General features: G+C 39.3%; 2 protein-coding genes across 2 annotated transcripts in view; one reads left to right on the forward strand and one right to left on the reverse strand.

Annotated features, from left to right (window-relative positions):
* The window catches only part of LIMS2 (LIM zinc finger domain containing 2), a 29,952-nt gene extending 23,560 nt beyond the window's left edge, over nucleotides 1-6,392 (reverse strand). The window contains exon 1 of the mRNA XM_081329014.1: nucleotides 5,121-6,392. Within this exon, the coding sequence (XP_081185140.1) occupies nucleotides 5,121-5,131 (11 nt within the window). The 5' untranslated portion in view covers nucleotides 5,132-6,392. The remainder of the gene's footprint in view (nucleotides 1-5,120) is intronic.
* A 1,478-nt stretch (nucleotides 6,393-7,870) lies between these two features.
* Nucleotides 7,871-12,886, forward strand: SFT2D3 (SFT2 domain containing 3). The gene has a single exon (XM_081329016.1). It carries the CDS (start codon nucleotides 8,175-8,177, stop codon nucleotides 8,820-8,822), a length of 648 nt encoding a protein of 215 aa, XP_081185142.1. The 5' UTR covers nucleotides 7,871-8,174; the 3' UTR covers nucleotides 8,823-12,886.
* Nucleotides 12,887-13,362: the final 476 nt, after the last annotated feature.

Raw genomic sequence — 13,362 nt, forward strand, 5'->3', positions numbered from 1 at the left:
CAAGCTGATCTTTGATGGGAGGAAGTAGGTTTGTTTATGCTATACATATGGCCAAATTGTTACCATGCCAAGGAGTCAATGACCAGAAACCAAGAAAGCCAATGCCCTTCTACAGGTACTTAGTAAGCATAGTTTTTTTTTTTATTCTTGTGTAATGAGATGGATCAGGCAACATTTTATTTCCATAAAGTTATAATGATATAACATTTCGTTACATGAGCTCCTTTTAGGGATATTCTATGTCCGTGGTGGCGAACCTATGGCATCTGTGTCACAGGTGGCATGCAGAGCCCTCTCTGTGGGCACAAGTGCCGTCGCCCCAGTCCTAGGCCTTTAGCTGGGTTTTATAAAACCTTTTCGCTTTACGCCTCCACCACCGTGTGCAAAAAAAAGAGGTTCAATCAATCAATTTCAAATTCTTGCAGGAAAAAAAAAGATCTCGCAAAGTTGGAATTGATTGATTGAACTTCTTAGTCCCACCCAGTCTGCAGTTACCACTGCAGCCACACCCACCCAATGGACCACGCCCACCCGGCACCCAACAATACATAAGTGGGTTTTGGGTTGCACCATTAAAATATTCATATTTTAATCAGCATATTACACTTTTGTGCAGTAAACTGCTACTTGGCCAATGGTTATAAATGCCTCACTATGCATCAAATTATCCATTAAGGAGAAATGAAACATGTTTGTCTGAACTATGCATAAAGAATAATATATTTTTTAAAAACTAAAGAATTTAGTCACTGCAACTAAAGAATTTCTAAAGATCATCAAATTTTTATAAGGGAGCTTTTCATATGTTTTAAAGACAGAAAATATGGAAATTTTGCCCTGCTTTAATGGATTAAAATTCCTGTTTCTTTGCAGTATGATCATGCATACTGAACACAAAAGTTAAACCAAGTATTAATATTGTAAACTTATTTTGGAAAGGAAAAATATAAATTGATTCTTGTTGCTAAGTAAGCTAAGATATCTTTTAAGTCTATTTATACAGTGCTAATTACACTAACCTATTTTAACTTCAAGTGATGGTTTCCATAGCAGGTTTCCTGTTTTTATACAGAACTGATGTTATCAGAGCCAAAGCAGCACTTCCTTCAAGCACGGGGGGGGGGGGGGGAGAGGGAGGGAATTCAAAGCTGTTTTTCCTTACTTTCCACTTCAAAGTATGTCAGAGCAAACATTCTAAGTACATCAGCAACTGTTAATCTGAGCAGGTATCCAAATAACCTACCCCAATATCCCAGTTGCCCTCTCTTTCTCATCATTCAAAAGTGACACTGTGCCACTCAGGCGCTCTTGTCGGCGTTGATAGAGTTTGGAAGATGTTAGTCCCCGAAGTCTCACACCAGCCATGGATCTTACCGCTGGGAAGAAAACTGCATGAGGATAACCGAATAGCAACTCTGAAGTACAAACTCAGAAGGTTCAGGAAATGGGTTTCTTCCAGAAAAAGTTTTCTTCTTGTATTTGCTAATTAAAAGAAGTGACGTCCATTCTTCTCATACATTACTTTCTCTCAAGAACTATACAGAATCTTTGCCTGCTTTCCTTCTTTCTTCAATCCAACCCAATAATAATGTTATGAATTCAAAATTACCTTTGTTCAGAAAATTTAAAACACCGTATTTCAAAATGTTATTCCCCTTAATTCCCTCATTAAAAATCACAGAAATGTGATAATTACTATTAATTTAATAAATTATAAATAAAAAAATTGACTAGCCATCTCAGAAAAGATAGCTAAGAGATTTTAATAGTAGATATTTCATTAGTAAATAACAATGATACTAATAAAAACATATCCTTTAGTTTTGGCCCTCCTTAACTAATTTTGCATTATTTATGCTCTATCTAGTTTTTTATGTCACTTGAGCAAAAAGTGCTAGAAAGAAGCGGAGTGGCTTTGATACTCACTCCAAAAAGCATATTCTACTAAAATACAAAGAAGCATGGTAAATAAACATATTTTACATTCCTAAATACTCCCCACCCCCAGTACATAACTTCAGACTCAGAAGGTTACTGACTCAAGCTATTGCTTTCTTTACACCCACTTTCTGAAAAAGTATCATATTACACAAATTGGAGTCATAACTCTGAAGTTTAAACTGTTTTGGTAATCCAATACGCAAGCACACAAAAAGTTATTTTTAACAACCTTCAAAAATATAACTATTGAATTTATTTAGACTATTGGTAGCAGTATTACTTTATCTTTTAGATCATTCCTAAAGGTTCAGGAGAAGCCTGAAAAATTATCCTATTTCTGGACTAATTATTTTCACAGAACTAGAAGTGAAAGATCTTGGGTATGCTATGAGTGCTCATTATCTAATTTGCTATTATCATACATAGTCCTGATAACATGCCTTGTCAGAGGGTCTTTATCTCTTAAATCTCATCAGTCATCTATTAAATGATCAAGATTCATCCAAGTAGGGAAAATTTCAAGTTCCCCCCAATACTTGATTCTATTATATTTATTATCTAAGGTAAGCTTTGTGGACTTGTAATGACTCATCTATGCTACTTCTCTGATAGTCTGCCCTATTGTCATAATCCATTAATTGGGGGTTCACAATTGTTTTGGCGGCTGTAGTTTCAAAAGATGTGATAATTTATATCAGAACAAAAGCAGAAATACTATATCATTAACAATAAAAAATTTATAATAATAGGCATTTATTTATTAATTTGCTTGCAGCAGTTAAAGACACTGAGCTTGTCAGCTGGAAAGACATTGAACTTGTCAGTTGCAAAGCTGATAGCCCAGGTTCAAGACCCAAGACCCCTGCAATGGGATGAACTCCCATTACTTGCCCGTTTCTGCCCACCTAGCAGTTTGAAAGCATGCAAATGTGAGTAGATAACATGAAGTAGGTACCACTTCAATGGGAAGGTAACAACGTTCCGGGTGCCTGAGTATATAGTCATGCTGGTCACATGACAACGGAAATGTCTTCGGATGATGTTGGCTCCCTCAGCTAAGAGACGGAGATGAATTTAAGAATCTTTAGACTGAGACAGAAACGACTGGACAGGGGAAACCTTTACCTTTCCTTTTTTTTGCTTGTAAGTATTTATGCATTTTCATGAACTATTTATACCAAATAGTTCATGAACGCTTGTACTATATAATTAATGTTTTTAATCATGTAAGACATGTTCAGAATAACCTGAATGCTATAATTTGTACTCTCAAAAAACAAAAAAATAGGCTGAGAGTCCGCCACTGAATTAATAGAGCCCCATCATTTCAGTCTCTAATGATTTCTTCTTGCTATTTATTCCTCATTGTTTATATTTTTTTGACAAGATTGATGTACTTGTGCAAAACAAAACAAAAATGCAGACTTTTTTTCCAATGACAATAATAAATAACAGAATTGTAAGCAAAGAATATAATAGTAAGAGTTAATACAGTATAGTTGCCTTCAGAAAACGCCAAATGTCAGGTGATGGCACACAAACAGCAGATTTCCTCAGTACGCATGTCTTATCTCAAACAAAAGGAAGGAAGCTCTCTTAACAGAAGCACAAGAGATTCTCCCAGCTGCCCACTTGAAAAGTGAGAGAATTTAGGCTTCAATATTTGTAAGAGAAACAAGGTATCAAGAATTAAAAAGAGTGCTGCAGACCATTTGATAAAAAGAAAATGATCTCTAAAAGATTGGGGGGGGGGAATTCATAAAACAAGTAAGGAGAGTTTGACTTCAAATACGGGGTCTTCAAGCAGCAGCCCATTCTAAGGAATAGTAAAATAGAAATATTGCATACAATTATTTTTTATTTAACCTATATTTATGTTCTCAGTAACTGCTCTCCAAATTGTCTTTTTATGCAATTTGGAAACTCTTTACAGAAGAGTTGCTCCAAATAAAGGCAGACTAAAATCAGACCAAAATCTGCCCAGAATCAGATTTTTGCTGAGAAATTCTTTTAACAATCTATTTGAATAATTCCACATTTTTATTAGTTTTGTCATTAAATGCTTTGCTTGTTCTAACATACATTTGCACAGCATTTACTCTCCCCAATAGACAGACATGTATTTTATTGTTTAAAATTATTTTATATTTAGTAAATTTACTATAGTACAAATTTACAATAATGTACAATCAATTCAATATCTGGTGAAACATTTACAATTTTAATGGTCCAGAGAGGCAAATAATAACATCTAAGATTTAACAGGTTTCTAAAGAGTCAAACAACAGGATAAAAGCTTTCACCCATTCTATGTAAAGTGCCTGTTTGATATATTTCACTATTCTATAATAGCAGGGCTTTTTTTCTCATAAAATGCTCAGAACGGAGTTCCGGCACCTTTTTTGGATGGAACCTTGTAGGGTAGGCAAGGCAGGTTGTATGACATGTGTGAGTTCCGGCACCTTTTTCTTTTACAAAAAAAGCACTGTATAATAGTTTTTTAGCTAGTAAGACATGCAGAAAGATTGTTTAAGAGAAAACCAGCCCATGTAGCAAGTGTATTTTACATGTGACTTGTTTGATCACAAGGATTATAGCAGCAGAATATTGCCTTTTTTCAGGAAGTTTTTTTTTATTTTCCAGACTAGGATTGAAAAACTGGATTTCCCTATGGCCTCCCATCTAAGTACATATCAGGATCGATGTCCGCTTTCCTTCTTTGCCATCAGCCAAAGACAGGAGCTGCCATCTGCTGTTGACAACAAGCATTTGGTTTTCAATATCTGCAAGGCCTCTCAAAGCAAAATGATCGCATCACATATAAGAGAAATGAGCGGTTTCAGCCAGAAGAGGGAAAGTTCATCGCCTTAATAAATATGTTGTAGTATAAAGGTTAACGGGAAAATAAGTTTTCTCTTCAGCTGGCAGTTATGTTTCATACCCCTCCCCCCCACCAAAGATCGCGATTTCAACACCCGACAATTCCTTTTTAAGTCCCGCGGAAGGGCGAGTCCGGACAGCTACTGAGCCCCCGGGGGTAGCGGCCGCGAAGCGCGAGCGGTCCCGTGGAAGAAGGAGCCGAGGCCGTTTCGGCGTTTAGTCACCGTCCGCCCTGGCAAGTGAAGCCCAACCGAGCTTCCAGGCGACTGCGGTGGATCTCGCTGTGTTTCTCTTCCTACCTGCCCGTCATGGCGGCCGTGAGTCCAAAGCGCTCTTGGCCAGCGAGCTTCGGTGCGAGGGTCGTGGGGAGAGCGACGAAGAGCGCGCTAGAGCACCCTGATCCCGAATGCAGTCGCCCCGCAGCCCGCCTGGTCTTGTCCTCCGCCCGGTGCTGGCTGCCGTGGTGGGCCGCCCCTCTAGGTCAGGACAGGCGGCCTGATCTTCCTCCCGCCCCTCGGCCCAGCACATATTTTTCCTAGAAAGGGAATGAAATAATAAATAATGAAATCGCGAGGGCGGCAGTCCTGAGCGGTGGGACTTCATAGTGCCGGGCGGTGAAAAGCAAACCGCAGCGACAGTACGGCTATGGCTTGCTTGCGCTATAGGGTTGCGTTCAACTCCAGAGATACACTTAATAGCTTGTAGGATTAGAACGACCAATAGGTCCTGTTAAATCCACGGTACGAGTCTCATTCTGTGCCTCTGGCCATTGTATCTCTCCATCTTTTTAGGAATATTCTTAATATCCCAGAGCTGTTATGTTTTTAGTTCAGTGGTTCTCATTTAATTTCTTATGTCCCAACAACTACTATTACAGAATACACTTATTTATTAAATTTGTTTGCAGTCCATGTTGCTCTAGGCAGCTTACAACATTAAAAGCAATAAAACCATAAGGATATACATCTATAAGCACACTAAAAATACAGGTTACGACTAAAAGGTGGGGAGACAGCACAGAATGTACAGTGGAAGGGGGATGTGCTATTAGTCCATTAACCATATTCAGTGATACTCCCCCAATAGGGTCAATCTTGGTCATATCAAGGTAAAACAAAGAAAAGATTTATGCATGCATTCTATTTTGTCAGAATACGACAAAATTTTAAGGAGATAAAGTTAGTGCAGTAATATTCACAATAGTTATTAAATTATTAATTCAAGTATTAATACAATAATTTAATTATGAAATTTAAATCACAAAAATAATTTTCATTACAAGTAAAGGTGTAATGAATGTATGTCTAGCACATGGGATTGAGGGATCCTACAAATGTTGATCTGTTTTTCAAGAATGAGTGTGGGGAATTTGAGAACATGAGGTAGAACATTGCGGTAATACATGGATTGGTATATATCTATAATAAATATATAATGAAGCTAGACATCTGGAACTGGTGTATGTTGTAAATGACCCTGGGAACGACCAAAACAGATCAGGTGTGTTTAATGTTGCAGTTACAGTATAATATCTAAGTGTCACTGCAATAATAACCCAACCTTATTCTACTGGATTTTGCTTCTTTAACACTTTTGGGTGTGTCTTGTTGATTTCTGGCTGCTAATCACGAAAATAACCTGTAATTTAACCTATCTCGTACCCTTTTATAGAAACCTTGTTTTTACAAAATGGTGATATAGACCCTTCAATACCTGTTGGTTATGCCGCATACATGAAAGAAACATACAAAAACATTCAATACACCAAGTACTAATGGAATATTGTGGAGATCTCAAAAGTAATGGCTCTGCTGCTCGGAATGCAGCTCAAGTATTATTGTTACTTATGTAAATGGGAGTCATGGAAGAGAATTGCATTTTATAAAAAATAAATGAGCACTCTCAAAAACTTTGGTTCCAGCACAGAAAAATTTGGTACATGAACCACTTGCTAACCTCCCAAAATATTTTTGGTTTTGGTTCACACATAAAGCTGTGAAAAATTTTGTGAGTGATGAACAAGGTGAAGGTTTTCATTATTTGGGACATGTTTCCAAGAATAACACCAAGATTAAGGAAGGCATTTTTGTTGGTCCACAGATCAGATACACCATTAATGACAATGTTAATGGGACCAGAGAAAATCATCTGGAAAGGATTCAAGGATGTTGAGAATTTTCTTGGCAACTACAGAGCACCAAATTAGATTCAGCTGGTTGATAAAACTTCTTAAGGCATACAAGACCACGAAGGGCAACATGTCACTGAAAATTTGTTTTTCCGCATTCATTTGGACTTCTTTCCCAAAAATGTAGGTGCAATCAGCAGCAGTCATGGTGAAAGGTTTTGGAGTAATGCTTGAAATCACAGCTGGAAGATCTGTTTAATTGCTAATGCTTTATTTTGAATGTTGATGTACCAGAGAAAATATGCTTACCACAGATGTACTACTAATGGGAAATGATTATCAATTTTTGTCCCTTTGATTACTGATTATTCGCCAAGTCATTTTAAATTCCTAGTGACCACACAGATTTTTCCCCATGACCGTTTGTCCCTAACTTGGTCTTTCAGGTCTTTTTGTCCTCTTACTTTGAAATTATGAAGTAGTGATCAAAATGAAAAGAACCCCTACTCTGGGGCCATAATGTTCCCGCTATGTAGAAATAGTGAAGTAATCTGATATCATCAACAAGCAGCACAACAATCTTAGAGCATTGTACAAAGTGCCCAGACTCACTACTAGTCCCAAGTTCTGCCCCCTCCCTAGCAATAGCCAAACGGGGCCATCTCATCTTTTCCCGCGAATGTACAGTGTGGAAGCACCGCCCCCGTTTCTCCTGCCTTCTGCGAATGCGCAGTTGATGGCTTTGAAGCCGGAAGGATGAGGTAAAGGGCGTCTAGACCAGCGTTTCCCAACCTTAGGAACTTGAAGATGCGTGGACTTCAACTCCCAGAATTCCCCAGCCAGCATAGCTGGCTGGGGAATTCTGGGAGTTGAAGTCCACGCATCTTCAAGTTCCTAAGGTTGGGAAACGCTGGTCTAGAAAATGCTCTTCTCGTTCAAGCGCCCGCGAGGCAGTGGGAGAGTGGCGGGGGCGGGGCTACCTGCGCAAATTCGTTCTCCGCCCATCTGAACCTTTGTACGAAGGCGCGCAAGCGCTTGCCTGAACGAAGATCACGTGTTTGAAGTTTAAAGAGACCAAAACCAAGGCGGCTAATCGCCTGCGTAGCAGGGGGCGCTTTGCGAAGGCGGCTGCGTCCCACCGTTACAGAAGCGCCGGGCCGAAGAGCAGCCTTCCCGTTCATCCACCGTCTTCGCCTCCCGCCTGTTCCCGAGACCGCTCGCCAAGATGGCAGATCTGAACCGAGAACTGCAAGAATATTTAGCTCAGTCCAAGGGCGGCGGTAGTGGCTCGGCGGTTTTGTCCGTTCCTCAGACGCCGCCTCGGGACGAGGCAGAAGAAACTGGCTCGGGCTTGGGCGTCTGGCTGCGGCGCATGAACCCTTTCCCCGCCACCGGAACGTGGTCGTCGTCGTCGTCCGACCCGGAGCCGGATCCGTGGCTACCGACAAGGGTGTCCCGTTGGCAGAGACTGGTGGGAAGTGCCGTGTGTCTGCTGCTGGCTGCGTTATGTTTCGGCCTGGCCGCGATTTATGGCTCGCTCCTGCTGCTCCGGAAGTTTGCACTGCTCTGGTCCTTGGGCTCGGCCTTTGCGTTGGGAGCCGCTGGTTTCTTGCAGGGCCCGAGTCGCTTTCTGGGCGACCCTGAGCGGCGCGGCCTGGCCATCCTGTATTTGGGCTCTCTGGGCGGAACTCTGTATGCCGCTCTCGGGCTCCGAAGTACGCTGCTCACGGTGCTGGGAGCTGTGGTCCAGCTGGGAGCCGGAGCCGCCTACTTCTTTTCCTCCTTACCTGGCGGTACTACCGGGTTGCGCTATGTCAGCAGCTTCCTGGGTAGCTTCGTGCGACGAAGTGTTTCAAAAGCTCTTCCAGTGTGAGTTAACCTGTCGTCGGAAGTCCAGCTCCCAGACTTGGGAAGACTGCTCCGCGAGGAGGCACCCCGGGCCGCTTTTCAAAGTAACGCGCAGAGCAGGATATGCAGGCTGAATCCCAGGAATCCTGGAATAGAGAGTTTCTTCTGCGTCTGCTTTGTGAATTCCAGAAGACAAAAGACAAGGAGATAATTCAGTTGCCTCACTGTGGCTGTTTGACTCCTAAGAAGTACGAGTAAAATAAAAGATGTGACTTAAAACTGAACTACCTACACTGGGAGGTAGAAGGAGCCGAAGGTTTTGTAGAGTCTTGTGTGTTCATCCAGCCATTGCAGAAACGTGCCCCATTAACCATTTTTAAAATGTACAGTCTCACGATTTCTCTCACTCTCGGCTATATAGGAGAGACAGCTTAACATTCCCTTTACTTATTCGTTATTGAAGTGTTTGCCCTCTTCTGACACAATTTTGGGGTGGATGTGATTAGGATGCTTTGTCAACAATTTAATTGATGGTGCTATTAGCCTTTGGACTGCTGTGATTACAACTTCTCCATTCCAGTCAGTGGTACTGCCCTTTTGGCCATTTTGTCCTGAACTGCAGAACAAACTTGGGTTAGATGAGGTTAAGTATATAATTTGTTAAAAATGTGTTCTTTTAACATATCTGTATGGTGAAATTAGCATGTGAAGCCATATACATGAAAAGGTTTTCTGTATATGTTCTGGAATCCCATTTCTCAGGAGTTTTGCCTTGTTGATCATTCCCATCCCCTTTACTTTATGCTACTCTTCTGCATTCCAACAATGCTTTTGCACCCGTATTTCTGAACAGCCCGTTTGAAGAAAAAAACCACTAGTATCAACTGTCTCTCCCTCATGCTGTCTCTCACTTTGCTTTATTTCTTGTTTCTCATGTAGTTCTTCCCTCTTCACATCTTTCAAGAGTGCTAGAATGATAGTCAGAGGATACTGATGGGCTAGTCAGAGGTACAAAACATCTTGGTGCCTGTGACCTATCTTTTGGGGAACTTGAAAGATACACCAAACGTTTGTTCCAGGCACATATTGTCTGCATGTGGGAGAGGGTTGCCCACTGAGCAGCCTCTGAACTCTTTAAATCCACTGCCAGCACAACATCAGCAGGAGAGTACAAGACTTTCCTCTCTTGCTTTCCTACCAGCCCTCTCCTAGGTCTGGACTGAGCCTGGATCTGGTTACCTGAAAAATTTGCCCCAAATCCAAATTAGGGCAAGTGATTGTTTTTTTCCTGAGGGACAATCAGCAGTAGAAATGGACCCAGAGGAATCTACGAATTATTTTGCTTTAATTGTCCCGCATTAAAAGTGTAAGAACAACCCAGTTTGCCTTGCTACTACATTTACAAACTACATAAATTCAGGGTTGGTGTCACAATTTTGCAGTGCAAATGTACTTCATATTGTAGCTCGTAAAGCATACCTCTTATGTGTTGTGTTCTCCGAAGTCAAAAGCATTAAATCTAGGGAAGTATGTTTAAAAGTCAAACTCAAATGCTTAATAAACTAGCACATTCTATAAAATAATTTCTAACATGTTAAATACATGCAATAACTGTTCAATTGTCTATTATTGAATAAGAAAGGTCTTATGTCGTAGATGTTTTATTAACTTGAAAGCAAATGCTTATATTTAAGCCCCCCAAAAATCTACAGACCTCCACCCTAGACAATTTAGTCAAAAACAATTCTTGCTAAATCTAGTGGCACTTCCACATTCGTGCATTAAGAAGGGATCAAATAGTGAGTTACAGATTAATAAAATGGTAATTTTTAATTTAAATTGGTGTTTGAGTCAGTGATTTGTGTTAGCATATATCATGCAATAGAAAATAGTTGTAAATCCAAAAGCTGCTAAATATTTAAATGTGGAACAAATTTTCATGCAATTATTTGAAGTTTCAGAAGTTCAATAAAATGAAACTTTGCAGTCCTTTCTATTTAAACTTAAGTGAGGCTGCTTATGCCCCCCCCAAATGACTATAGGATTGCAAGCCAAATGTATTTTTACTATATAAATTAGTCTACAGACTTGGAGTGTATTATTCTATTTCAGCTTTTCTCAATTTTTTTATTCTGGAAGAACTCTTGAAATGGTCTCAAGGAACCCCTGCATAAAAATGATAGAAAATGCAAAACCATCACAATACAATTCACTTCTAACCTGTACAATCCAATTTTACAACTTTTACAACAGCAAACTGGCAGGTCAGCTGCTGAGTTGTGACATAAAAATTCCCATTATTGCAAATGCTAGCATTGTGTCATTTCTTTTTTTTAAAATTAAGTTAGTCTCTCACAGAACTGTTACAACTTCAACCTTAAGAGTTTGGTAGAACTCAGTTCAGAAAGGCTGTTCTATTCCCTAGTGTGACATATGGGGGGAAATGTTATTTTAAAAACTTTAAATGGAATGTTTAAAATGTGATGGATTTTTACTTTTTATGTTGAGTTCAAAGAACATGGAAGTATGTTGTGCCAAATTACCAATTTACTAATTACATTTTTTTCATTCACTATTTAAATTCCTGCACATAGGAAGATAACCACTTTCCTGTGATGTTCAACCCTTGGGATTTATCAATTTATTTAAAATCATGTACTTTTACTATTTTCTATATTTTCTTAATATTGAATTTGATCTTGGATTCATACATTGGAATGAAAATAGATTTTATATCTATGAAATAAATTTGAAAAACAAAACTTGCCACAGGAAGAAAACTCCACATAGTCAACTATTGGTGGTGACAACTCGTCACAGTTGTCTGGCTGGCAGCCAGAGGGAGAGCCAAGTGAGCAGCTAGGAAGAGCTCAGAGCCATCAGGGCAGCCAGTGGGGAGGCGGCAGTGGTTGGGAGCTTCTCATACTCACACACACTGCCATGCTGAGCTCAGCTGCTACAGCACTGTGTTAGAAACTGCCACTGCCAAACCAGGCTTGGAGCCACTGCCAAGGTGGCAGCAGCAGGGCGTATCAAAATGGGAAGACCTTGGCTGCCAGCTCCCCTCCACCTGCCCCACCATGCTCTACCCACCTGGTCACCCGGCTCTCCCTCTGGCTGCTCACCATGCATTGTCCCCATGATAAGTTGGCTCTGTGGAGTTGAGTAGAGATGACAAGCTGGTGGCAGCATGTTGGCCAGTGAGTTGCCCTAGCCTAGACCCCAGAATTTAAGACTTTACAGTGAAAACGGGAAAACAAGTTTAAAAAAAGGTACCATCCTGCTTTTTTATTAGTTTGTGCTTATTCACTCCTTTAAGTGAAAAGAAAATTAGATCCTAATTTTAAACAGAACTACTCTGTTTAAATTAATGCAGTTTATCCTGGTGAATTTGTCATTACAGCAGTGAGACAAATTAACTTCTGAACAGGAATAGGTATTCCCAAAGCTAATTGATGTCCTCTACTTGGTAAGGAAAAGTCAAAAATATTCAAAATAGAATATGCTTTATAATTTATCTACCAAAAATGGAGAGATATCTGTACATCATATGTACTTGTTCTATACAAACTTATATAATTTGTCATTTTTCTCATAGAAAAACATGTAAAAGTCCTTTACAAGGTGGTTTAATTCACTTTTCTTTAACTGTGTAACTAATAAGTGGTGTTAGGTACCAAAGATTGTTTTGATTTTGTGACTGTTACGACTTGCAAAAAATGAAGAAATATGTCTGTTTTGCATACTTCTAATGAGCATGATTGCCTTGTTCATTGTGTTTTGAATAAGTTGGTTGGCTTACTGTACAGCTGACCCTAAAATATTTTAAATTCCTCTTACCTAAATCACATTGATCTTTTAATGGCTCAATATCTATGTACATAATATATAGAAATTTCTAGGCTGCAATTGTTTACACATTTTATAATAAATCCTATCATATATATTAGGCTAGTTATCTGCCTAGTTTTTATGCCAAATCATGATGGATTCGCACATCATGGTAAGCAAAACAAAACACATTGTGATGTGTAAAACCAACTTTTGATAAATAAAGCTTAAACTGTCTCAGAATCAGAATACTGGATAATAAACATCTCAACTGAGGACATTTTATTGTAAAATAAATGTAAAACAGATACAATACTATAATGGAAAGAAACGGTACTTACACCTTTAAGAAAAATATGGAAAATGTGTAAAGGCTTTTTTTAGGTTATGTCTAGAAATTCAGACTATAGTTAGGTATTCTTTCTTGATATTTCTGAAGCTATGTTCATCTATTTTAAAAAAATATTAAATGGTTTGGTTAAATTATAGCTTCAGAAACAACAAATTCAAGTCTTCAGTTTAGAAGCCCATTCAGATTCTTCAAAGGGTTTTCATTAGGGATTAGCTAACATTTCTTTCTTATTTGAGGTCTTCCATTGCATTTCAAAGTGGTCAGCTGGCATAATATTGGGGTGTTTTTCTGAATAAATCAGAATTGATCATTAATTATCAGATCACAGAACAATGTTCATATGTTTTAACTATATGTCCTTATTGTACCATATACAAATATC

This window comes from Vipera berus, assembly GCF_964194415.1.
Source record: "Vipera berus genome assembly, chromosome: 5".
In the NCBI taxonomy this organism is placed as follows: domain Eukaryota; kingdom Metazoa; phylum Chordata; class Lepidosauria; order Squamata; family Viperidae; genus Vipera; species Vipera berus.

Excerpts from the sequence above, each read along its gene's own strand:
- SFT2D3 (XM_081329016.1), top strand. The coding sequence starts at position 8,175 with ATGGCAGATCTGAACCGAGAACTGCAAGAATATTTAGCTCAGTCCAAG.